Source organism: Ochotona curzoniae, unplaced genomic scaffold, assembly GCF_017591425.1.
Source record: "Ochotona curzoniae isolate NIBS_2020 unplaced genomic scaffold, NIBS_Ocur_1.0 contig_2692, whole genome shotgun sequence".
NCBI lineage: Eukaryota > Metazoa > Chordata > Mammalia > Lagomorpha > Ochotonidae > Ochotona > Ochotona curzoniae.
This window is the reverse complement of record NW_024465556.1, coordinates 9,781,828-9,806,221: the sequence shown is the minus strand read 5'-3', so window position 1 is coordinate 9,806,221 and position 24,394 is coordinate 9,781,828. Positions and strand designations below refer to the sequence as shown.

General features: G+C 39.4%; 1 protein-coding gene across 1 annotated transcript in view; it reads right to left on the bottom strand.

Moving 5' to 3' along the window:
* Positions 1–4,158: 4,158 nt before the first annotated feature.
* CABCOCO1 (ciliary associated calcium binding coiled-coil 1) overlaps positions 4,159–24,394 on the bottom strand; it is a 93,169-nt gene continuing 72,933 nt past the window's right edge. Inside the window, exons 6-8 of the mRNA XM_040976068.1 lie at positions 10,109–10,231; positions 9,528–9,668; positions 4,159–4,499 (exon numbers count right to left, since the gene is read on the bottom strand). Coding sequence (XP_040832002.1) covers positions 4,425–4,499; positions 9,528–9,668; positions 10,109–10,231 — 339 coding nt within the window. The 3' untranslated portion in view covers positions 4,159–4,424. The remainder of the gene's footprint in view (positions 4,500–9,527; positions 9,669–10,108; positions 10,232–24,394) is intronic.

Here is a 24,394-nt window from a genome sequence, read left to right as displayed (position 1 = left end):
TGGTCCTGGCCAATTGCTCAGTCCCAATCGTGCCCTAGGCTTCCCTCTTCACCTGACACATGACTTCCTTCACCTTCACTTGCCTAGTAACATTCTACCTGTGTTTCAGATCCCAGCTCACATGTCTTCACAATATGAGACCAGGCTCCTTTATTCCACAGTCTCAGAACTCTCTGGAGTGTGTCCTCAATATTGCCAGTATTAGCTCTTTGTAAGATTGTGAACACAAAGAACAAGTCTGCCTGGCTCACCACTAAATGCCCAGGCACTTATGAGGGACTTGTTGAATACAAACTATATGAAAGAGTGAATGGATGCAGAAGGGTTACGTATCCTATTCTTATACATCTTCTATTTCATGTGCTGATGATATATCAAAGCTGTTCCTTTTCGCTGCTAATAGGGGATGAACATAAAAGTCCTGTATGTGGGTTTTACTTATTTTTTTAAAGTTATTTATTTGAAAAAAGAGAGAGAATAAATTCCCATACACTGGTTCACATTACAGATGCCTGCAATGTCTGCACGAGTGCAGAGTAAAACCAGGAGCTGGAAACTCAGTCTCCATCTCCCATGTGCATGACAAGAATCCATACATAAGCCATCACTGTGGCTGCCCGAGTCTTTGCTGGCAGGAACTAGATCAGGTGCGGGAGCCCAGAATCCAACTCAGTGAAGGGGGTTCAGGATACAGGTGATTTGCCCCCTAGGTTAAACATCCACTCCAAGTATGTGGACTTTGTAATTATTGCACTTACTAGCTGTATGATCATGGGAAAATCGCTTCAGAGTTTTCTGTATTCTAGTTTCAACATCTTCAAAATAGGGCAGACCTGGGTTTGAAGCACTGAGCCTCAAATGTATAATTTGGTTCAAGTTAACAATCTTTCTGAGCTTCAGGCTCTATAATCATAAAATAAGGTTAATCATATCTCTCTCCTTATCTCTCTATATCATCATCATCATCTCTTAGGGTTGATCAAAGTATTAATGAATATGGATTAAATGTCTTATGTATTTGCTTATCAGTATATGAGCAAGTGCTTAATCCATGTGCAGAACAGTGCCAGCAAATTATAACAATGATATGTTATTTTTTTCCATAACAGCAGCAAAGATAAAAAAATTGGCTAGTGTCTGCTCCTGATAACTACGTAGAGAAGAGAGGCATTCTCGTGTACCGTTGGGAGACACACCAAACGATGTCTTTGTTAATGTCTATCAAAATGGAAAATCCACATGCAAGCTGATCTAAAAATTCCCTCTCTGAAATTTGTTTTAAGGTTTTTATTTTAAAAAGTTAAAAAATATATTTGAAATGCTGAATGGCGCACACTTGCATGTGCACATACAGATTGAGAGAGAGAGAGAGAGATCTTCTACTCGCTGGTTCACTCCCCAAATGGTTCCAATTGCTCAGGGCAGGCCAGGTTAAAATAAGAAGCTCCTAACTCCATCTGGGTCTCCCACAGGAGGCTGAGACCTAAGTACTTCAGTTATTATCAGCTGCCTCCCAGGAGACTTACTAGCAGGACACTGAATCAGATGTGGAGGTGGAACTAGGTCCCGGACACTCTGGCATGGGCGCTCCAAGTGGTGGATTAACCCAATGCACTACAACACGCACTCATGTCGCCAGAACGTCATCCTGTAAGTGTAATCATGCATACTTCCAAAGAAGTACAAGGATAGCAATGAACATTGCGATTTAAAAAAAAAAACAAAATCTCTAGAAACAATAAAAACTTCATAGTAGGATGGGTTTAAAAATCACAGAACTGACAAAATGAAATAGGGTCATCAAAATAAGACTATAGGATTAACTTCTCTGTGTAACACACATTCCATGAAAAAAGGAAGATAAATTACAGAGCAAATCATGTGGCAATAAAATCTCATTTATGCAATACACAACCGTCTAAATGGGTGAGAAAACAAAAAAAAAAAGTCTTTAAATTTTACTGCAAGATATAGTTGCCAATGGAGAAGAGCAGGGAGAGTACCCAGGAGTGAGATCTATTTTTCATTGCCTATACTTTCTTTCCATGGTTAAAAATATTTCTTTATTTTTAAAGGTTTACTTATTTTTATTGAAAGGTAGATATACAGAGAGAAGGAGAGGCAGATAGGAAGATCTTCCATCAAATGGTTCACTCCCGAAGCAGCCGCAATGGCTGGAGCTGAGCTGATCCAATGCCAGGAGCCTGGAGTCTCTTCCTGGTTTCCCACGCGGGTGCAGGGTCGGTCGCAAGGCTTTGGGTCATCCTCGGCTGCTTTCCCTGGCCACAGGCAGGAAACTGGAAATGGAATATCTAGGACATGAACCGGTGCCCTTAGGAATCCTGGCACATGCAAAGCGAGGATTTACCCACTACACTATTGTGCCCGATCCACCTTCTTTGCTTCCTTCTTTGCTTCCTTCTTTGCTTCCTTCTTTCCTGCTTTCCTTCCTTCCTTCCTTTCTTTCTTTCTTTCTTTCTTTCTTTCTTTCTTTCTTTCTTTCTTTCTTTCTTTCTTTCTTTCAAAGACAACTGTCACAGTCTTTTATAAATTGGAATTAAGAGAATGGATTGTAGCTTACAGTGTGTGGCTGCTGCTGTCTTGATTGCTTCCTATTTTTTTATTTTATTATTTTCTTTAATATTAAGATTGGGCTGTCACAGTTGCTTCAGCATGAAAGATATGATACAACAGAGTAGCCACCACGGGAAGACTTCCACTAATGGGAGCACACACAGCAACCCACAGCTGCTGGTGCAGGCACAGAGCAGGCTGACTGAACAACTGGATAAGGAATATTAAGAATGGACAGTGGAATCTTGCCAAATCTTAGAACCAAAGTCTTCTCCTGAGAATTTAGTGAATTATCATCTCTGCCTTGAAAATGAGTAGTCTCTGCATTTAATAGATGAGCAGACGAAGTTGAGTAGCCTCACTATCCACTGGTCACACACCAGCCAATGGTGAAGAGTGTCAGACCCCAAGGAATTTAGTCTCAAGGCTACAGTTTCAGGTGTGTTTATAGAATATCTCAATGTTGTGTGCAGGGATCCCTGGGCTGTTTTTGATTTACTTTTATGTTTCTGATGTCTTTCCTTCTATTGCCTGCTTGCTTCCCCTCCCCAAACCCCACTTTTTTTGTTGTTTTTCTTGGAGAATAGATCCCATGATGGAATCCAGCCTTGGAACGCTCTTCGTGATCTCCAGTGGCCATCAGTGTTTTCATTAGAAGTGGCAGCAAAGCAGGGAAAAGTCTTAGAAGGGCCTGAGCAGCAAATGTGGTCTGCCTTAAGGGAGACCCCTACTTCATTGCTTAGTGTAGTTAGAAAATTATCCTGTGCTCCAGAGTCTGTCTCTGTCCCCAAGTGAATATGTTTTGGACAATTTAAAGTTTCTAATCTATTTTCATAGCAGCTGACCCAAAGATGCAAATATTGCATACCCTGGAAAAGTCTTGTGGAGAGTTGCTTTGTCTTAACAATTCTCTACTTCCTTTCTGGAATATTGCAAGTCTGAGAATGTTGGAAAGCTCTTTCAGGAGTAAATGACCAGTTCGTCTAACCAGAGACCATCAGTTGGCAAATGACTATTTTTCTTTTGAAACTGTGTTTTAATAAAGGTATTGAAAGGCTTCAGATATTTGCAATCATTTCATTGCAGTATAATGGTTAATTTCATCAGCTCTGTGAGCTTGATTTGTATGTAAGATTTTACAATCCATACATAGTTTGGTCTTTAATAACCACTTTATACTTCTTTTTATATAGGTCATGTATTCTCCTGGGAGAGTAACAAGATTAGAAATAACAGATACAGTACAGAATAAATTAAAATGCTCCAAACTGCATTATATAATTTCAGAAAATTGGCTTCACACTGCAATGTTTAAGTAAGAAAACCAAATGATTTAAGTTTAAAAAAAAAAACCTCCACATTATATGCATTTAGATTGCTATTGTTTAGCAAATTTTAGCCTTAGCATAGTGGTACCAGTATCTTGCTCCAGTGCTCCAGTAATGTGACAGTTCGTTTGGGTCAATATGGAAAAAATGATTATTTTTTCTTTATTTCTCATTATTTAAAAAGTTGGCTTATTTCACACTGAAGATGAATAGTGTTTATTAGTCAAACCATCAAGGGACTATCATAAAAGTAATTATATTATTATCTATAGTTCTGCAAACTCTTGTATACACAATGTTCCTATTACATTTAGTGCAATAAATTCAGAGGCTGTTAAAGGACAAGAGATAACAAAATTGGGACCAATACTTTCCTAATTACCAAGGATAATAAAAATTGGGGGCCTGGTTTTTCTTTCACAGCTAAATGAAGGCGATAGGCCGATTTAGAGAGTCTATTATTCTGGACGGTTTTGTTGGTTTCTGCGTCAAGTTTAGCATCACTCTCCTTGTACTGAGTCCTCAGGCCTTTTTCAATTTTTCTATGCGTGCATTAAAGGCCTCTTCCTGTATTTGCAGCTTTTCGTTTATCTCAGTCTGTGAAGACAATCATAAAAAAAGTGGTTATGATGGAGCTATCTTTGGCTGCACATTGTCTTTGTGGTTTTGACATACTATAGTGCCTAAAGACAGACATTATCCCTCACACACCTTCCTGTTTGGAGACATAGCTGTGCTTCAGCCTGTAGTGATGCGATAACACTTTATCATATTTCTCTGCACATTCCCAATGTATAGCATGTCTACTCTGAACAGGAAGTGGTATTTGGACAGCCATTTTTCACATCGCCTTGTGTTGGAAGATAGGATAATTTATCTGTATTTTCAGACAGACTTTACCAATAAGCACCGAATCAGAATAACTGCTCTGGGCTCAGTTATTGCAGTTGGTCCCTCCGCCCCTGCGGGATGGATGTTTTTGTCTCCTGCGCAACACATTCTAAACGAGATCCTGGAAAGCTGCTGTTTTGACATATCAACACAAATAATCTCACAATTAGAACAATTCTCATAATTAAGAGTATTCCTCAGACATTGTAACTCTTACACTCATGCCACTTTGCCATATCTTTTTGGTAGCAAGGAGCAAGCGATGACTGACAGGTTTTACTGATTGCTGTGGCTGTGGTGGCACTTAGCCTCTGGCACCGATGCTCTGTGAACTAACGCCGCTGCCTGCACCATTCCAGAAATGCTGTCATATTATCTGAACATTAGTAGCTCTGGAAATGTCTGTCCTTTGTCATGATGGACAATAAAAATATGTACAGAGAAGCCAGCAGTTGTACATGAGGCAAAACGAGGCTCTGTCGGTATTTTTAGGTGATGTAAAACACATTCACAAAGGCGTGAAGAACAGTCACCACACATACAGGAATCCAAAATTTAGAATGTTAAAATGTTTATATGTGTGTGTGTGTAATTTGAGGTCTTAATAATAACTGTATTTTAAGAAACCGTTCTTGTTTTCTTTTAGGTAGAAGAAAAAATTTTAAGTGAAATAATTTTAAATCCAGATAAAATTTTTTCAGGTTTATTCACTTAAGAGTATAACTAAAATAGATAGAGTTCAAAAAGTCCACCCTAGTTTGCTTATCTCATGATATTTTGCTTACGTTCATGGTAGGCACTGATATTTCTGAAAATATCCCACTGAAGTCAGTAATTTTGAAATTCAGGGTCTGACATGTGGTGTAGTGGATTAAGCACCTGACTGAAATGTAGGAATCCCTATATAGAGCACTGATTTGAATCCTCACCTCTCTACTTCCAATCTGCATGTTGCTAATGAGCTAAGATAATAGATGGTGACACAAGTACTTAGGCTCCTGTCACCCACGTAAAGACTCGGGTGGAGTTCTGGGCTCCTGGCTTTAACTTGGCCCAGCCCCACTTGTTATGCCCATTCGAGAATGAGCCAATAGTAGATCTCTCTCTTCTTTAGCATTCTGCCTTTTGGACTACTAAAATACATCTTTCAAAAATTCTGGATTTAGAACTCACCAGCATATCAGTCTCTCTGATCAGATTTTTTAAACTTCAGGATTAAGTTCTGATTTCCAATTTCTAAACTGTTCATTTCTTGGTAACTGAGTGTAAGAGGCAGGCAGAGAGAAAATGGTTCTCCAAGTTACAGAACACTGGCCACCTTCCACAATGCTTTAATCTGCTCATGTATGATTCAGTACCGTTCAAAGGAACACTGAGTTAAGAATGTGGACATCTAGGGACCAGTTTAGCTATGTAGCCCTGGGTAAGTTGCTTAATCACCCTGTTAATTCATTTATGGAAAATTACACAAACAGGATTATGCTAGCATTATGCTCTAGTTTATCAATTTGTAATCTCAAATTCCAGTCTCATGATGTGTTTCTCCAATGATACATTTCCTTAAGGTGTAGTCATGAGATTTTTTTTTTAATTGCCACTCTTGCGTTCAGCAAATAGATGACATACAACACACTGGATCATTCGAAAGCGGAAAGGGTTTGAAGAAATACTCTTGTCACAATTACAAAGAGCAACCATGGTCTTCTCCAGCTACAAACTGGAGTCCTGTCATCTACCAGTTTGTTTCACCAGCTTGCCAAGGTTTTCACATCAACCTGTGATGTTTATGGCATTTCCCTGAGACAGACATTACTTTTTTTTAAAGATTCATTTACTTACATGAGAGGTGGACAGGAAGGAAGTGATGTTCTACCCATTGGTTCATTTCCCTAATGGTTACAATGGCTAGAGCTGTATCAGACCAAAGTCAGAAGCTAGGAATGCCAACTGGGTCTGCTACCTAGGTCTCAGGGGCTCAAGGGCTTGGGTCAGCACCTGCTACCTTCCGAGGTGTATTGGCAGGAAGTTGTGTTTGAAGCAGGGCAGCTGTGACTGCAACCTGCATTCTGATAAGGGATGCCGGAGAAGGCTTGCCCTACTGTGCCATAATGCCAACCTCCAGACAAAATAGAATGACCTAGGCACAGCCCTTGGAGATAATGTTCAGGAATGTAAGGCAGGCCTGGTAAGGCACTGCTGACAGAGGTGACATTTCAGATCCTTGGACCTCAGTGATCAGACAACCAGCAGCAACTAGATCCCAAGATATCAAGTGTCAAGAACAGGCTCTCAATAGTCTTCCACATTGACTTGCTATTACTCAGAACAGTGCTGAATAGACAAGCTAGCCTAGCACCACTAGGGCCGAGACAGATTCTATTTTACTCAGAAAAGAATGGAAAACCCATGTTCAACACTCTTGTTGACCACTGCCTGAAGGTGATTTTTCTCTCAGCACTTCTAATCTGAAAAATTCAAATTGGCGTAAAAACACCTAGGGTCCCAAGATACCAAACTTCCCTCAAGGTTTTCATATTATTTTACCTGATCGCTTAGATGGGGCCAATAGCCAACATTCAGTGCCATAATGTAATGTTAGCATTCATATTTCTCTGAAATGTAATCCTTCAAATATATTAAAGTTTGCTCTATTGGACATAATTTTTATCATACAACAGGGCCAAAATAATTTCATTTTGAATGTGTCTTTTAAAATTAAATACCTAAACTATATAGGCTTAAAATGTTTGCTCTATTCATTGTAATTTTAATTAGTATCTCAGGGCCAAGATAATTTCATTATTAATAAATCACTAAGACTATAAAGTGAGTCAATGGGAAAATAAGTGGATTAACATTAAAAAATTCAGGATTCACACTATGTTTTCTGAAATTACTCTATTACGGAAGATGAAAGATCTGTAACGCTGCTAGAAAAGGAGCTGTGAGAAAACTGTACTTGAAGGCGCATGTGCACTGCCCACCAGGTGCAGCTACCTCTGAAAGGTACTGGACAGTGTGTGGTTTCAACAGGAACCACTGGCAGAGTCCAGGCCACAGCTCCCAGGCAGAGCCTCTCAGCAGTTGTCCGCCTTGAAAACCTTGGCCACAGGACTCAGTCTTTCTGTGTCCATTTTTAAATTTATCCTTGGAAGTGCCTGCTTACTAGGATTATTGAAGAAAATACAGAAAGGAGCTTGCTGTCTTTAAGACATTGTGCAAATCCATTGAAAACTTCATTTACAAAGAGCGTTACTTTGGCTCAGGTTGATGACCACAGATTCACTAGATGTGGCAGGTAAAGGGCCTGCATCTCTTTCTTGTGGCCAGAGTTCTCTCTGTGCCTAACTACCTCTGGGTGACAGGCAATGAACTTCCAGGATGGCTTCAGGCCAATGGGAAGATAATGCGCAGATACAGCAATCACATCCCTTTTGTGACTGAGGACAAGGACCAATGCTACAGACTCAGATGATTAAAACAATTCAATGAATTGCTAAAGACATACTGCTCAGTACGTGGAACACAGCCTTGATAAAAATGCCTTTTTTTTTTTGGAGGGGGAGGGGTCCTGCAAACAATTCTATTACTGTCCAGTAGTTCCTCAGTAATCATTTCAGGGCTGCAGGACTGCAAAGAAGCCGAGGGCTATGATTAAACATAAACTATATTTAGATGAAACGTTATCAAATCTGGAAAGGAGATATGTTCTGAACTCAGCCTGATTCCACTGCACTCTGCCCTTCCACACAGCAACTAGTTATTACATTCATGGAGTTGTTAACAATGAAGCTTTGTATGAAACATGTTCCTCCACTATTTCTGGTAAACACTAAACACCCCTCATTAAGCTGAAGACTGGTTGATTCTGTTGGCACCAAATCGTTAAATGTTCATGTAAATAGTGCAATGACGTTTGATGATTAAACAAGCAACAAGGTGGGCTTATGCCAAGCTAATCTCTTGTCCCTTTCTCTTACGTAGTCTTATGCTCACATAACAACTAAATCTTCCTTTGGAGACAACATTTTAAAATACACAATGTGTTGTCCATGGATTTATGGTCATGTTCACAAGCAAGTGCAAATTCACTTAAAATAGAGATTGATTTAATCATTCAGCCTAGCAAATCATGTGAATTTCCGTAAGTCTTTGTGGTGAGATAGACCTAGTGTTGTTGAGTTGTATCTTGGATAGAATTAGAAAATTTAAAAAAAGGTCATCAAGATGTCAGCTGATTGGCCTGTGCTGGCTGTTGCAAAGATGGCGTTTGCCATCACTTCTTTCATGAAGCCATTGGTGTGAACTATTGAGCTGTTAGTGGAGAAAGGAACAAACACTTCAAGAAGAGTTCAGAACCTTAAGAGCCTCCCAAAAGGCATTTGGTGAGAAAAGTCAGTCAAGAATTATGGCTTGATTTACAGGGTGTACTGTTTGGAAATGTACGGCTATTACTCCTGTGCAAGCCATGCTTACTTGTGACAAGTCATGGAAGTATTTGCCATCCTATTTTCTAAAGTTTTACTGCTAAAAAGACTTTGCAAACTGATAGCACACCACACTGGATCCTGTGGATCCCCAAGCTCTTGTGTGACTCAACTGAAAATTAAGCAGCAATGTGAACTTGAATTGCATTCGTAGTGTCGCTCTCGCTGCCAGAATGTGGCGAGTGTCCAGATTCACAAAGGGGGAGGTTGGCTAGTCAACAAATCACAAAGTATCCAAACTTGGTACCTGAATGCTGAGTAACACATCATCTGTGACTTGACCCAACACTGATTTTACATCTTCGATGGTGAAACCAGCCAGAAGATCTACTTCCGAAGTGGCACTTTCTAGCTGGGAATCCTCGGGGCCTTGCTCTTGATCCACAATCTAGAGTATGGAAAGGAAATAAGACTTGGATGATTTCTGAGACATTTACAGACTTACCAGCAGCCTCAATTTTCCGTTGCATCTTTTCTACCAGAAACTATGTCAACCTGGAGGGAGATTTTCCTCTTCTATTATCATATACATATATTTATTGTCTGTGAAAATTATGACAGATCAAGTCAATGTGGTCTAGGCAGTGCCTACTTTTAGGAAAATGTAGGTGGAGGTTAGGGAGGCGGACCTGGAAGAGAAGACAATTGCTGAACCACCGTCAAGCTGGCCCATTTTTGAATCAACATTAACATACATGTTTCTACTTGCTCGGGGAATAATGGAGGCAGAAAGAAAACAGAAGAATATTTGGTTCTTTCTCTCCCAGATAATGGAAGGATCATATTGAAGTGGAGTGGAGTGGTAAGAGAAAAATAAAGGAGACACACCTTTGTTTCTGCATCCAGTGCTGGGGGTGACTCTATGAACGTTGAGTAGATATCATATGAGATCCCTTCTTCCAGAGGATCTGGGAAAGGGCGATCTACAGGCTTGACAACTTCTACCACTTGCTGTAAGGAAGAGAAGAGCTTTTTCATGACACAGCTTTCAATGGGAAACCACACTTTCTGTCCATTTCTTGGTATAGATATCATGGTTCCATGTCAGTTCTCTTAAGCAGCATTTACCCTGAATTCTTAGTTGTCCTGCTCTCTTAGTTTCCTTGAGCATTTTGAACTCCAGACTTACAACTGGTTTTTCCTTCTTCCACTGCCTCATTCCTTCCTGCAACCAGTGGTTTACAATACGATTTTGGATTGGCTTGCTCTTTATTGAATATGCTAGGATATCCTTCTACCTGTGTACAAGCTCCCTGTGGATGCAAAACCCCAAGTTTTAGGCCCTGCAAGTGTATCTTACCCAGCTGTAGCAGAGGGTCAAGTTCTTCTAAAACTCAATACCAGCCTGCTTATGATTAGGACCACTAAGTAAAGTATGGGTGGTGTGTGTGTGTGTTGGGGGAAGGGATGACCACAGTGAAGCAGCCATCAAGAATTCAGTTGTGAGGACAATAAATGCTCTGAAACTTCAGTAAAGCCAGGACAGAGGAGATCTGAGAGAAGAACTTGCCAAAAACATAGAGGGCAGGGCAAGAGTTTACCTTAAGTATTTAACAACTCTTTAATAAGAATGTGCTAATCAGAGGATAGTGACAGCTGGTCGATACTGCAAGTGGATGAGAGTCAAGGAGCCAACTTCAGCAGTGCCCTTCCCACCAAAACTTGAGGGAGGGAAGGAGAGATGAGAGTACCAATGGAATTAAACATTCAAATCATTTAATGAGTTCTTCTTGTTTTAATTCTACATTTAACAAGCAACATTTTGGTCATAATTTGATCCCCCATCTCAGTTGATCTGTAAGAATGTGCTCACTCTGGTTTTTGTTCTTGTGGTATCACTTATTTAAATCAATAAAATGTTCCAGTTGCATAGTCAATTCACATGAGTGTGCTATTGTGGCCTTAAACTGAAGTGACTCTGTGTTGACAAAGTCAGACTCTTAGCTTCTGAGCATGTGCAAGTTATAAAACAAACTGCGAAAACATAAATTCATCAAGTGAGTATGAAGCCTAGATAAAATCATGAAATAATCTTATAATCATTTCTTACTTCTTCACAATATTTCAAATAAATGTACACATCATGTTTCATCATTTAAATATTAATATTTTATCTAGAGGGACTTTAGAAAGGATGCTAAATTATTTCTTGCTCTGACAAATGTAGATATAGTTTGCACTGAATTCATAGTATTAATGTTGGTTTGATAGAAAGTATAAATCAACAAAAGCAGTCAAGAAATTTGATAACCAAGAAGCTAAGTGACTGACATAGGTCAAATAATGACTTAGTTACAGAGCAGAGAGCTAAACTCTGGTATGCTGATTTCCTGGCATTTTGCAGATTTCAGTAAAGTGAAGTAAATCACCAAGTATCTATTTTTGGAAATTATTGATATGTTTAGTTCTTAATTTTTATGTAACATCATTGTAGATTGTTTATCTTCAATAGGCTATGTGTTAATCAAGATGGAGTATTTTGAAAACCTATCAGAACAACTCTTTCTCTTATAACATTGACAAATTAATTCTTTCCCCCTCATGGGGCATGCAAGTGTTTTCATCTTCCTTCCTACGGTTATTATGTATCTTTTTCCATACCACTCTTGGTTTTTATTCTCCTTTAATTGTTATTTTACCAATCTAGGAAACGGAGGCAGCTAAATATAAGGGCACTTTAAAAATCACGGAAAGGGCCTGGCATGGTAGCCTAGCAGCTGAAGTCCTCGCTGGGATCCCATATAAGCGCCGGTTCTAATCCCAGTGGCCCTGCTTCTCATCCGGCTCCCTGCTGGTGGCCCGGGAAAGCAGTCCAAGACAGATCAAAGCCTTGGGACCCTGTACTCACGTGGGACACATGAAAAGGGCTCATAGCTCTTGGCTTCGGATGGGCCCAGCTCCAGTCACAGCTCCAGCTGTTGTGGCCGCTTGGGGAGTGAATCATTGGATGGAAGATCTTCCTCTCTGTCTCTCCTCCTCTCTGTATATCTGACTTTCCAACAAAAAATAAAACAAATCTTTTTTTAAAAAGTTCATGGAAACCTGGAATTCAGGTCGGGCTTGGCCTTAGGTGCATCAATTCAGATGTGATTTCGGGTGCCCCATCCTATAAAGGAGTGCCGACATTGGCATGCCAGCTCTGCTCCCAACTCAAGCTTCTTGCTCGTGCGTATCTAGTTAGGCAGCAGTAATGGTTTAAGCATGTGAAATCACATCACCCACTGGGAGACCCGGAGCTCCTGGTTCCTGAGCAACTGGGGACAAAACCTGCCTCGCTCTTAAAAAAAAAAAATTAGTTTTGGTGCTAGTTCTTCGTGTCATTTTCCCCTACTTCCTGGCAAAAGTTCTTAGCAGAGAGCCTCTGCATTTTGGTAGGAGCAGATTCTACCATCCTGATCCTGCGTGTGCTTCCTCATGCAATTGTACACTTAAACGCAAGCAGCAGTTTGTGTTCCAGTAGCTCACTTCATCCCCACACCTCTGGGATCCAGGCTGCTTCACACAGCTCATCTGAATGACTTGCAACGTACTGGCTTCCTAGTCTTTGGCCCCGTGCATGTACGTATGTGCGTGCATGTGTCTACTGAAACTTAGAACTCTTACGTATCCTCAGTCAAGGACTTATGTGGAAAGAAGCTCCCACAGAACCCAAGAAAACTCTTGACGAAGAACCGGACTTTTCCTCTCCTTGGTTTTTATATGTAGCTGATAGAATGGATCATTTTGATTTAATTTATTTAATTTGATTGAATGAGTACACAAAAGTAGGGAGCGAGAATTCTTCCAGGTGTTTTGGATTCTCTTAATGAAGCAAATCATAACTATGGTTTTCTCTTTCAGGAGTACTGCGTGTGTCTGTGCTAGGGAGATACTGTAAGGGAATGAACGAGCCCAATTCCCCATGAGAGTCAACAGAAAGCCTTTCATTGATAAGCAGAAGGTACGCAGTAAAACACAGTTTGAAAGACACACACTGCCCAGAAACATCACAGTGATTTTCCCCATTAAAAGTGATAGCCTTTTTAAGAGGCAAGTTGAAGGAAAATTAGAATCAATAATTGCAGTGAGAGAGCACAGCCAGCGAATGTGTTTAAATGAAACCGTCTGATGCAATACTTTCTTTAAACACACATACACACACACACACAATTAGACCTTTGTATTTTTTTTTAACAAAACCTCATGTTTTACAACATCACTGGTTCTGTAATAAAATCTATTTAAAACAGAGAGACATGGTCAGCTTTATTAAGTTAGATTTTCTGAAGGAACGTTATAATTTCCTCAAGTCTATGAATAGTTGAAGCAAATTAAATAACACTAGCCTTATAACTATTTTTATACATTCTTGTAGAATTGTAATTGTCTCATACTTTTTTCCTCAAAAGTCTAAGACATTACCTCTTAAATCTAAAAAAAAAAAAAAAAAAGCAGAAAGGGGCTCAAGCATGTTTATTAAAAAAAACTTGGAATTGGTGCCCTGATGCAAGCCCCCCTCTTTCTTCTAGACGAGCATAGCACCCATAATCTTCAGATCAGGAATAAAGGGAAGGAATTTCAGTGACTTGCCTGAGGCCTAATGCTGAGATTAAAAATCAAGAGTTTCTGATTAGACACATACATCCATTTGCCAAAATGATTGGTTTTGCTTGACTTTCAAATACCCCCTAAATATTACTTTGAATGTAAAGCAATAAATGTGTTTCTCTTGCCATTTTTGAATGCCTGCACACAAATGGATATAATAAAAAACAATCATGTTGTTCCATGCGAGTGCCATTTATATTTTTTCTGATAATGAGCAGATCATTTGAACCAAGGTGAGTACATTAAAAGCTTTAATAGAGAATAGATTTCTAAACAGAATAATGGACTGTTAAGCGAATCTACAATAAATAACATCTACAGATGTGGTTGCTACAAAATTAGTTTTACATAACTTACCAATATATATTTCCCCCAGATGTTATCTGTTACATGAAAATTAAGTTAGTTACATTATTCATTATGTGCACACTGCATTAGTGTTACTCAATCTGGCTTATAATCTGTGTTTTACTTGAATTGTGTTATGGTATTTGCAGAATCTCAAGTCAATGAAGTTTTGGCATAATTTAATACATGTAAGTACAAAATTTCATTGTCAAACATTACGTAGCATTAAAAAAATCCAAGATCTTTATTTACAAGTTAAGTTAAATCACAGGAGATCGTGAGAAGTTCCTCTATTAAATATTAGGTGGAGGAGTGCCATGGAAATAAATCTGAAGAATTTTGAGCACTTTTGGAAGCAGCACAAGTTCCACTTGCTCGGTCTCAAATCACGCTTATTAGAATTATAATCTGCTTTTAGATCTTGTGTCTGGAAAGTAGCACAGAGATTTTTATCTCAGAATTGTACTATCTATTTTTCTAATTTATGAGTACACATTGTTAATAGTATCAACTCAGATTTGTTTTTTTTTCTTTAGTTATGATTCTTTACAGAAAGTGTATTCGATTGTATGTCATGTTTATATGAGTAACATCTACCATTGAGATGGCAATTATTAAATTATTAAAATAAATCATTGCATTATTCAAAATCCCCAAAATGCCAGTGAGATTACAACTCTTCACGGCTGTGAGTGGCAGAAACCAAGATAAATCTGTTCAACCCTTTTTGAGCCACAGGCACACAGACAAAAAAAAAAAAAACCAAAAAAAAAAAATGGGTGTGCTTTAAAAAGACATTTGTTTGGAATTGTCAGATGATGACTTCATATGTAAATCAGGACTTACTAAAAAAATGTCACAAAAAGCAAACTTTCTTCACTTTTATGTGAGGGAAAACAGGCAAAAAAATTCCTGTTAACGTTTTAACTGCTTTTCCCCCTTAAAGAAAGGCATTACTCATTTGCAAGTGTAATTAAGAAGTACTCCTGTAGTTCTGGAAATTTTTAACGAAAAATTGTAACCCATTGCCCACGATATACTGCACATGAAGTAACAGCATATGAATGCCACCTGCAAAATGCAATAAACTCTGGTAATGTCAGACTGAGGCCATAAATTTAAAATGAAAAGAAAGGAAATTCAAAAGCTAAGATGATCAGAAAACTAATTAATCCATTTCTAAATTCTTTGTGTGTGCGTGTGTGTGTGAAGGCCATTACCAACTTAATAAATCCTGTCAATGTTGAATATCAATTTTTCTGTAAGAGTTCTCATCCCCCTTTGCATTTCTGACTTGGAAATAAATTTGCAAATGCAGCACATTAATTTTCTTTCCTATGCTTAATATGCAGTATTTACATTTTGAAAAGGTTCAAAATGTTGCCAGGCTTCTGCTGGGTACGAATAGACATCTAATAGCAACTTCTATTTTTACCCACAGCACGCTGGTACTTTGAACATTTATAACTTAATAGAGTTTGAAGATCATCGGATCCACACAGGCTAATCGCCTCAGCAGCGAAAGGTAACAAGAGTCCAACAAGTTAGGACAGGAAATGCAGACTCTCCATTCCAGCTGAGGCTGCAAGGAGGCCTCCAGTTGGCAGGCCTCAGAAAACCAATTTGCAATCTGGCTAGGACTCTCTAGTTAACACCTTTTGCCTATTTTTATTTATATAATCTTGATATGATCTTGTTTAACTTGGGCTTCAAATGATCATTTTTAAAAAGTTCGATCATTAAAAAAAAAAAAAAACTCATTGCAGGGTATTTTACATATCTCCTCTGTTTCTAAGGATACTTTTGCTTCATGCCCATACTAAAATCCAGGGAAAAGAAATCCGAGCCCTCCTGTCTTAATGACCTCAGACAATAAAATCTTCTCTAATGAATCTAAAAAGGAGCACCTTCTTGGAGTGCAAATGCAATTTAAAAGGAAAAGATGTTTTGATCTGGCTCCAGTGCAAACATTTCCTGAGGGATAGAACCGTTCCGTAGATATCCAGATATTTTCTAAAGATACAATAATCTGTAAGATAGATCACTGAATTAGAGGCTTCAGACTTGGCATTATTCCTAATTGTGCGATGCCAAGAAGAAAAAAAAAACATAGGCCTCAGTTTATTTATCTGCAAAAGGAGCATCGCGATAATTGCTACCTGGCTACTTCCCTGAATTGTTGCAAGCACAAATTAGATAATGTGGATAAAAACGCTGGGAATTCTTCAAAGGGAAGGTATCATTAAACCTCAAGGTGCATTATTATTATTTATAATCACTAGTTATTATTGAAAGAATTATCCTCCCAACACCATCATTGAGAGACAGATTGGAGTAGCCATACTGGGGACATTGGTCTGTGCTATTTCTATATGTAATTGTTTGCATTGCTCAAGCAGCCCAATTAACACAGAATTTGTTAAAGAGGACCTGCCATCATCACCCTGCTTCCACAGAGTGACAAGTCTTTAAAATATCGAACATATATCCAGAGCCATCTAATTGGAAGAGTTCTTTAGACCCAAACTACTTCTCTTTCGGGATGCAGATAACATGACAGGATTAGGTGGCTATGGGGCATGGTCAAGACCAAGGCAAATGACCTTCAGGAAACAACACTGTTTACAACGAACTTTCCAGATCAGAAGATGGGCCTGTCCCTGTCCCACGCCCCGTGTATCACTCTCTTTATCATGTGTTTTCTCAGTATTAAGTATGGTTGCCCAGATTACATTCATTTTTTTTTTTTTAAAGAGATTCCTTTCAACACAGTTTGTCAGAACTGAAGTCATACAGGGCTCACATCTTTCGTGTGAATATGAGAAATGAGAGCTCTTATAACTACCAAGTTCAGCACTGTTCTCTTGACTCTGAGATCGACATTGACCTTGTAGCATCCTGTGGGTGAGAGATAGAAAGTATGATACCATTGCACATCGCTGGAAAATACCTAATGTTTTCCAAAGTATTTTCCAGAAGCCATGTGCAGTCAGTTTGTTTACCTTACAAGCTAATACTCTCACAGGCAAGCCTTTGAACTTGGCATAAAATATTCCAAATAAGTTCTATCGTAAAGTGTAGTTAGGTTTCATCTAAGATGTTCTATTTAAATGTGAAATTCTTAATACTTAAAATTGAAAAAGCATTCTAAATTAGTTGGTTTTTAAGGGTTTGAGATTAAACAGTAGCATCCCTCAGTGAGTCAGTAGAAGAAAAATGAGATAAGCACTTATTTTTGTGAAAAGCCTGTTTTGAATTACCAAATATAAATGCAAAAATTTGATTTTACATATGTTGCATTTTTCTCACACCTTAACATGAAGTTTTTTTCTTGGCTTTCGTATATGAAAAAAAGTATCTCTCTCACACTCCTTTTTTTAACAAGCACCTGTAACTCATAGGAATTATATACAACAGTAAATTAGAACAGAACAGAAATTTCAATGGAAGAACACTAGGTCCTTGGCTCTAGTCTTTCTTTGTTCATGAGCTTCTGTTATTTTGACAGTTTAAACAACCTGAGTAAGAGGAGGCTGAAGCTATTTGAATAAAGCGATCCATGTAATTTATTTAACTTCAAAGCATACTGATTGAGCTACACCTCACTGTTGAAGCTTTCAGTTGAGAGTAGGGGCGGAAAAAAAAGCAACCTTCTTAAAATTGTATTGAAATTAGCTTCATTTAGAAAAAATAAATCGTTTGGCCTAAATAAGAATACTTGTAAAATGCTATGAAATCCTTAGGAAAGTCAATGCAACATTATTATTCCTGACCTCTCAGACTCATGATGCCTATTTTAAGTAATCTGACATTAAAAATGTGCTGACAAATATAGATTTTAAAAACAACACAGGAAGTTGTAGATCAGTTGGTAACCCAGAGCATCAAGGAAATGAGAGACCACGAAAATGTAGTCATTTACTTTAGTCAACCTCGGCTTTAATTTTCCACTAAAGAAAATCTGCACCAGGCATGATGTTTACATTCTGGATATTTTATTCATAGTTTGTGTGTTTCCTTTTTCTCCAGCAGGCTCATAAATTGTTACCAGGAAACATGTTGTCACAGTTATAATTATTACTTTCCCTGCTTTAGCACCTCCCCCAGCCTCCACTTTTTATGAACCAAGAACCCCCCGCTAACTGATCCTATAATTGTATTAGACGCTCTTTTGTGATCAGCAGAGAAAGGTTTTCTTGCCTTGGAGGAGGCTCTGCCCCGTTTTCTCTGTGCCTTGGCAATCTAGAAACAAGCTTCTTTGGGGAAGTGTCTGGGACCCCTTGCACACACAGGCAATGTCATCCCTTCGGGGATAAAAAGGGCCGTTTCTTCCCTAGTCCTGGGTCTAGGTCCTCGAAGCTTCTGGGGGGTTTCTCAAGCAATCTGAGAACTTTGAAATTAGCTACAAGACTCATCTTTATAGACAACGGTGTATAGAGTACTAGATTTTGTGGGGAAAAAAATTCTTTCACTTTGAACCTACAAAGCATGCTAGATTAGTTAGCAAACTGAAAGGATGGTACCTCTGAAAAATGTAGGTGCTATCTTTATTTCACATTTGAGTGTCCCAGGAATCTGAACTTTCTGTTTTTCCTAAACGTGTAGTCAGAGTCCTGGATTGGCTCTAGCATTCCATAAGGAGTAGGGCTGATACGTGGTTTCTTTGTTTGTGAAATCAAGGGTTGTATTAGGTCATCTCAAGCCCAGTTACAGATGTTACAGCCCATGTTACTAAATTTTAAGTGTTTTTTCTTTTCTTTATTTATACAAGACTCAAAGGCCGCCCCGCCTGTGTAGATCCCAGGATTCATGATGTAGATGGCTATTTGGATGACATGCTCGGTGTTTCCTTGAATCTCAGACAGGCTGAAACGTGCCCGTTTATTTTGACTTAATTATCTTCCCCAGATCTGCTCCTCCTCCACCTTCTTTGTCTCCCAATGGCATCACCAGCTGCTCAATTGTGGCTGTCAAGACTCAAGGCCTAAGGGATGTCTTCATCGTTAGCCCTAATATTACATCAGGCACAAAATGCATTGGCAGCATCCGTATGAGGTCTGTCACTCCTGCCCCCTTCTTTATCAAGAGGATGCCAACCCTTCAGGTCCAAGTTCTTGCCTGTAGAGTTCCAGCCAGATTGGTGTACTCGCTCTTGTCCAGTATGCATGGCTCCTAGGATATAGCGTTATGCTCTATAAATATTTGCTATGGAAAGGAAAGAACAGGCAAATCAAAGCTGGCTGCTGGCCCAGCCCTGTCTTGCCTGTGCTGCTCACTGTGCTGGAAGGGCTTTCCTCCCTTCCTGCTGCAGTATTCCCTCTGGTCTCCCACATGAGTTCTGTCCCCTTAGTCAAGTCCTTCCTGACCTCCCTTCCTGGTGGGCTCAGTGTTTTGTCGATTTCTCTGACACAGCACTTGCCACAGTGATCTTGAGTTCCAGCCTTCTCTGAGCAACAGCCCCACAGTTTTGGCCACAGCTTGAAGGCAGGGCACAGGGCTAATTCAATTGTCTAGTCTGAGCTCAGGCCTTTGTACATGGTGGGTGCTCATTTGATGTGGTGTACTCCATCTGTGCATTCACTCACTTTAATGTATTCACGGCTCCCTGGCTTGTTCGGTCAGTTACAATTCAGTTTCAAAAATTATGTTTTGAAGAAGGATATCATTTGGAAGCAAATGTAGTGGTTGGGTTGCTGCATCATTACCCCCTAGGTTATAGTTGAGAGTTAGAGTATTTGATAAGCACAGGCCAAAGAATCAGATTGTCACTGACTTGACTGCGTTGATAGTTGTTTTTAAGTAGTAATTAAGCCAACATATAAACTGATGGACAGTTGTTTTAGACACAGTGCGGTTTACAGTTCTACACAATTCTCATGGAGATCACTTCCTCTACCTACCTTCTAATGAAAGGAGGCTTCCAAATTGCTCAGCTCCAGAGGCCATGATTCACTCTGTCTTCCACGTGCTGCTCTTAGAACCCCCACTCATCCCTATCGTGAAAATATCCACCGAAATTGAGTAATAAGGAAACCCCGGGGCACTGCTGGCTACCATCAAGGGAAACAAAAGGTGGTGAAAGAAAGCATCTCTCATTTATTGATAACTTGCTCTGTTGGGCATTGGGTTAGGTAGAAACTACATAATGAATACTAGATCCGTTAAGTCACATTACCTTGTTGGGGGAGGTTTATTGACCTCAGGTTTTTTTAAAGACTTATCTTATTTTTGTTTGATAGAGTCACAGAGAGAAGAAAAGACACAGAGATAGTGAACTTCCATTTGCTAGTTCATTTGCCAAATGACCAGAAGGGCCAGAGCTGAGCCTATCTGAAGTCAGGAGGCAGGAACTGCTTCCTGGTCTCCAAAATGAGAGCGGGGGGGGGGGTGGGCATGGGCTTGTGCCAGCCTCTGCCATTTTTCTAGGCCACAAGCACTGAGCTGGATCAGAAGTGGAGGAATCAGGACACGAACCAGCTCCCATATAGGATGCCAGCATCACAGGCTGAGGCTTAGCATGCTACTCCAGGGTGCCTGCCTTTTGACTTCAGTTTTCAAGGGAAGAAGGTAAGGCTGGAAGCCAATGTCATACAACAAAATAATGATGGATTCTGCCCAGCACATGAATGCAGATCCATCTGACACCAAAGCCCAGGCACCTGAGCCTTGTGTGTAAGTGGAACCCTATTGGTTCTTTACAGGGTCTTAAAAATACTCATCATCATCAGTAAATAAGTGAGGACACAGAGGCTGAAAATATAATAAAAATGAGAGATGCACAATATAGGATCTGAAAGCCCATGTTCTTAGATAATTTCAGAGAAAGAATTTGCTCACAGCACTACAGTGCAGTGCTCCAAAATGAGTCAACAAAATAAGGTATGGACTTCTACTTTTTAAGAAAGATGACAAGACATGAAAACTGGACTTATAAAGAAATTGGAGGACACGTTAGTTCATTTATGTGAACAGTGAAGTACAGGAACATCTATTTGCTTTCAATGACTGAAACTGCATGTTCCTGCTCAAATAGTAATTTGTCCTATTTGTTGTAATTACTGTTTTCATTAGAATCACAGTTGTCTCTAGGAACAGGCATGCAGAAAAACAGCCAGTAACTTAGACAGTTAAAAAACACATTGAGAAATGGGTATGGTTTTGTGAGCCAATCTCTTTCTTTGTGTGCTGTAATGTGCTTAAAATCATTTCCATATTTTTAATTAACACTTAGTTCCAAAAAACTTTCTGGAGGCTATTTAAATCACAAATGAAGGAAAAACAAATTTACTTTATCAGAAAATTGACTATAGACTATTTTAGTGGCTTTTATTATTTTTACATACTAATGATTAAAACTAAATATAGCCTGATTACTTGTGACAGAAGACAGTGACATAATTTGCATGACTGATATAATTTTAAAGTCAAACCTGGGAGAATTAGAGATTAGCTTTCTGCTGACCGAGTTTCATTGTCCATTCTGTGTCTCTGATTTCTGATCTGATCCAGCTGCTCCGTCAAAGGGGTTGCAGGGCTAAGCTTGCTGCAGAGCTCCCGTGATGCCCTGGCTCTCTGACAGGTACTCAACTACTGCTCCTGTTCTGTAGATCTCAGTTTCTTGGTTCAAACCATCCATCTCTTTGAGTGGGAGACAGCATGGCATGCTACTGCAGAAAAACTATTTAAAATCTCTAGCACCAGAAAAAGATACATCATCTGCTATGTCGAAACACTATCATTGTCACAATAAGCATCACTGTGTAGAGAACGCTGTTCTCCATGATCCCACACCCAAGGTTACTGCGCCCCAGTATAGAAGATGGATAGAACGATGACTGTTTCTGCCCTGGTCCCTGCCATGCGCTTTGGTGATGAGATCACTGTGCACAAAGTATGTGCTCGACAGGAAGAGTTAAAGAGTGTGAGGTTTTGATCTTCAAAAAATATTTTCCCATGTCACACATTTTACATCTTCGCTAACGCTAAGCACCATTCTCTGAAGACAAGGACTTGATCTGTTTTGTTTTTCACTTTGCTGCCAGCAGACAGCTGATAAATGGTGGGAAAGTTATGCATATTTATTGAATAATTAAATGTGGGGAAATGATGGCGTGTCTACATCTGGCCATATAATTCACTATATCGTAGTATTCCTCTAATGTAATCTATTAATGTTCAGGAGGCCAAAATTAAACAATTTTCTAACTTTCTTTTTTTTTTTTTTACAATTTATTTTATTTTTATTGTAAAGGCAGATTTATAAAGAGAAGGAAAGACAGAAAGATCTTCTATCCGCTGATTTACTCCCCACATGGCTGAATCAGCCAGAGCTGAGTCAATCCAAAGCCAGAAGCCAGGAGCTTCTTCTGGGACTCCCGTGCAGGTCTGCCGTGTGGGTTCAGGCTTCCAAGGCTTTGGGTTAACCTCTACTGCTGCTTTCCTAGGTCACAAGCAGGGAGCTAGATGGGAAGTGGGGCAGCCAGGACACAAATTGGTGCCCATTTGGTATCTGGGTGTATGCAAGGTAAGGATTTAGCCACTGAGCCATTGTGCCAAACCCTTCAATTTCATTTTCATTTTCAAACCCTAACAATTTCATTTTCCACATTTCTTTCCTACCTACTTACAGGGTCCACAAGTTGAGCTACTTCTCATCTGTGTCTCCCACCCTGCTCCTGGACTTTTTCATAATTGTTTTAATGGCTAATGGTTAGAATCTTCCAAGTAGTGTCCATATTAGATGGAGATATTGAAAATGAATATAGGGCCTGGTGCAGTGGCCTAGCAGCTAAAGTCCTTGCCTTGAACAATCCAGGATCCCACATGGGCACCGGTTCTAGTCCCGGCAGTTCTACTTCCCATCCAGCTCCCTGCTTGTGGCCTAGGAAAGCAGTTGAAGACAGCCCAAAGCTTTGGGATCCTGCACCCATGTGGGATACCCGGAGGAAGTTCCTGGCTCCTGGCTTCGGATCGGTGCAGCATCTGCCATGTGGTCACTTGGGGAGTGAATCATCGGATGGAAGATCTTCCTCTCTATCTCTCCTCCTCTCTGTATATCTGACTTTGTGATAAAAATAAATAAATCTTTTTTAAAAAAGCAAGAAAATGAACATATTGGGGACTGTAAGCCTGGCTTACCAGTTTGAGGGTGGCCTGTTCTCTGAAGGGGGAATTTATTTAGGCCAGGAAAACCCTGAAAGGATCGTTCTGGTTTTCACACTTGTATGAACACTGCCTTGGCATGAGGGGCTGTTAATGAAGTCGATGAATTCGGCTCAGCATGCTAATTTATCCAATTTAGGGAACCTTCGGTATTTATAAATGAAATCTGTAGATTAGACAAACAATATTCAGATAAGAGAAGCAGAAAGCAACACATCCTGCAAAGCAGTGCCTCAACAGATTCTGTCAACCGACTCCAGCAAAACTAACATCAACTCAGTCATCAAAAAGGAGCAGGGACGATGTGCTTCTGTTTCAAACTTCTTCTGCTAGAAATGAAAAATCAGAGCCTGAAACATTCACATAACAAAAGTACATGGTAAACTGAAGCCATAGAATTAACTGAGTTAATCTAATTACACAGTCCACAATCAAATCCAGCATATTTCAGATCGCTGGGTACGACTGGAAACATCAACCATCTGATAACCGTAACTGCCGCAGGAGAAGAGCTTGCATCCTGAAGAGTTTGGTGTTCAAGGCATGTTTTGAAGAGGAGAGTATCTGAACGTTATGAAAGGCACGTTCGATTCCTTTCGTTTTCCTTTGTGTTAGAAGGATTTCATTCTCATTCTACTCAACAGTGAGTATGGAAGTACTACAAAATGATTGCAAAGATATTGTAACACCAAGTCTGTATTCTAAAAAATATTAGCTTCCTTGCACTTTTTTGTTATATATTTACGTATTGATAAATAATTTGATTTTAGACACAGAAATACAACACATGTAACTGATTTATCCTTTCATCAGCTCCGTTTTTCTATGGAAACATCAAAGGCATTTTATTATTTTAACAAGAATCTTTTTTTAAAGGATTTGCTGTTACATCTCTGAACTTCTCCGTCTCACGAGCATCTGTCAGATTTAATCACCTACCGAACTACCTTATAAAGATTACCTTATCAGAAAAAGTGTCATCTTGTGAGCTTAGGTGTGAGAATTGCAAAATAAAGC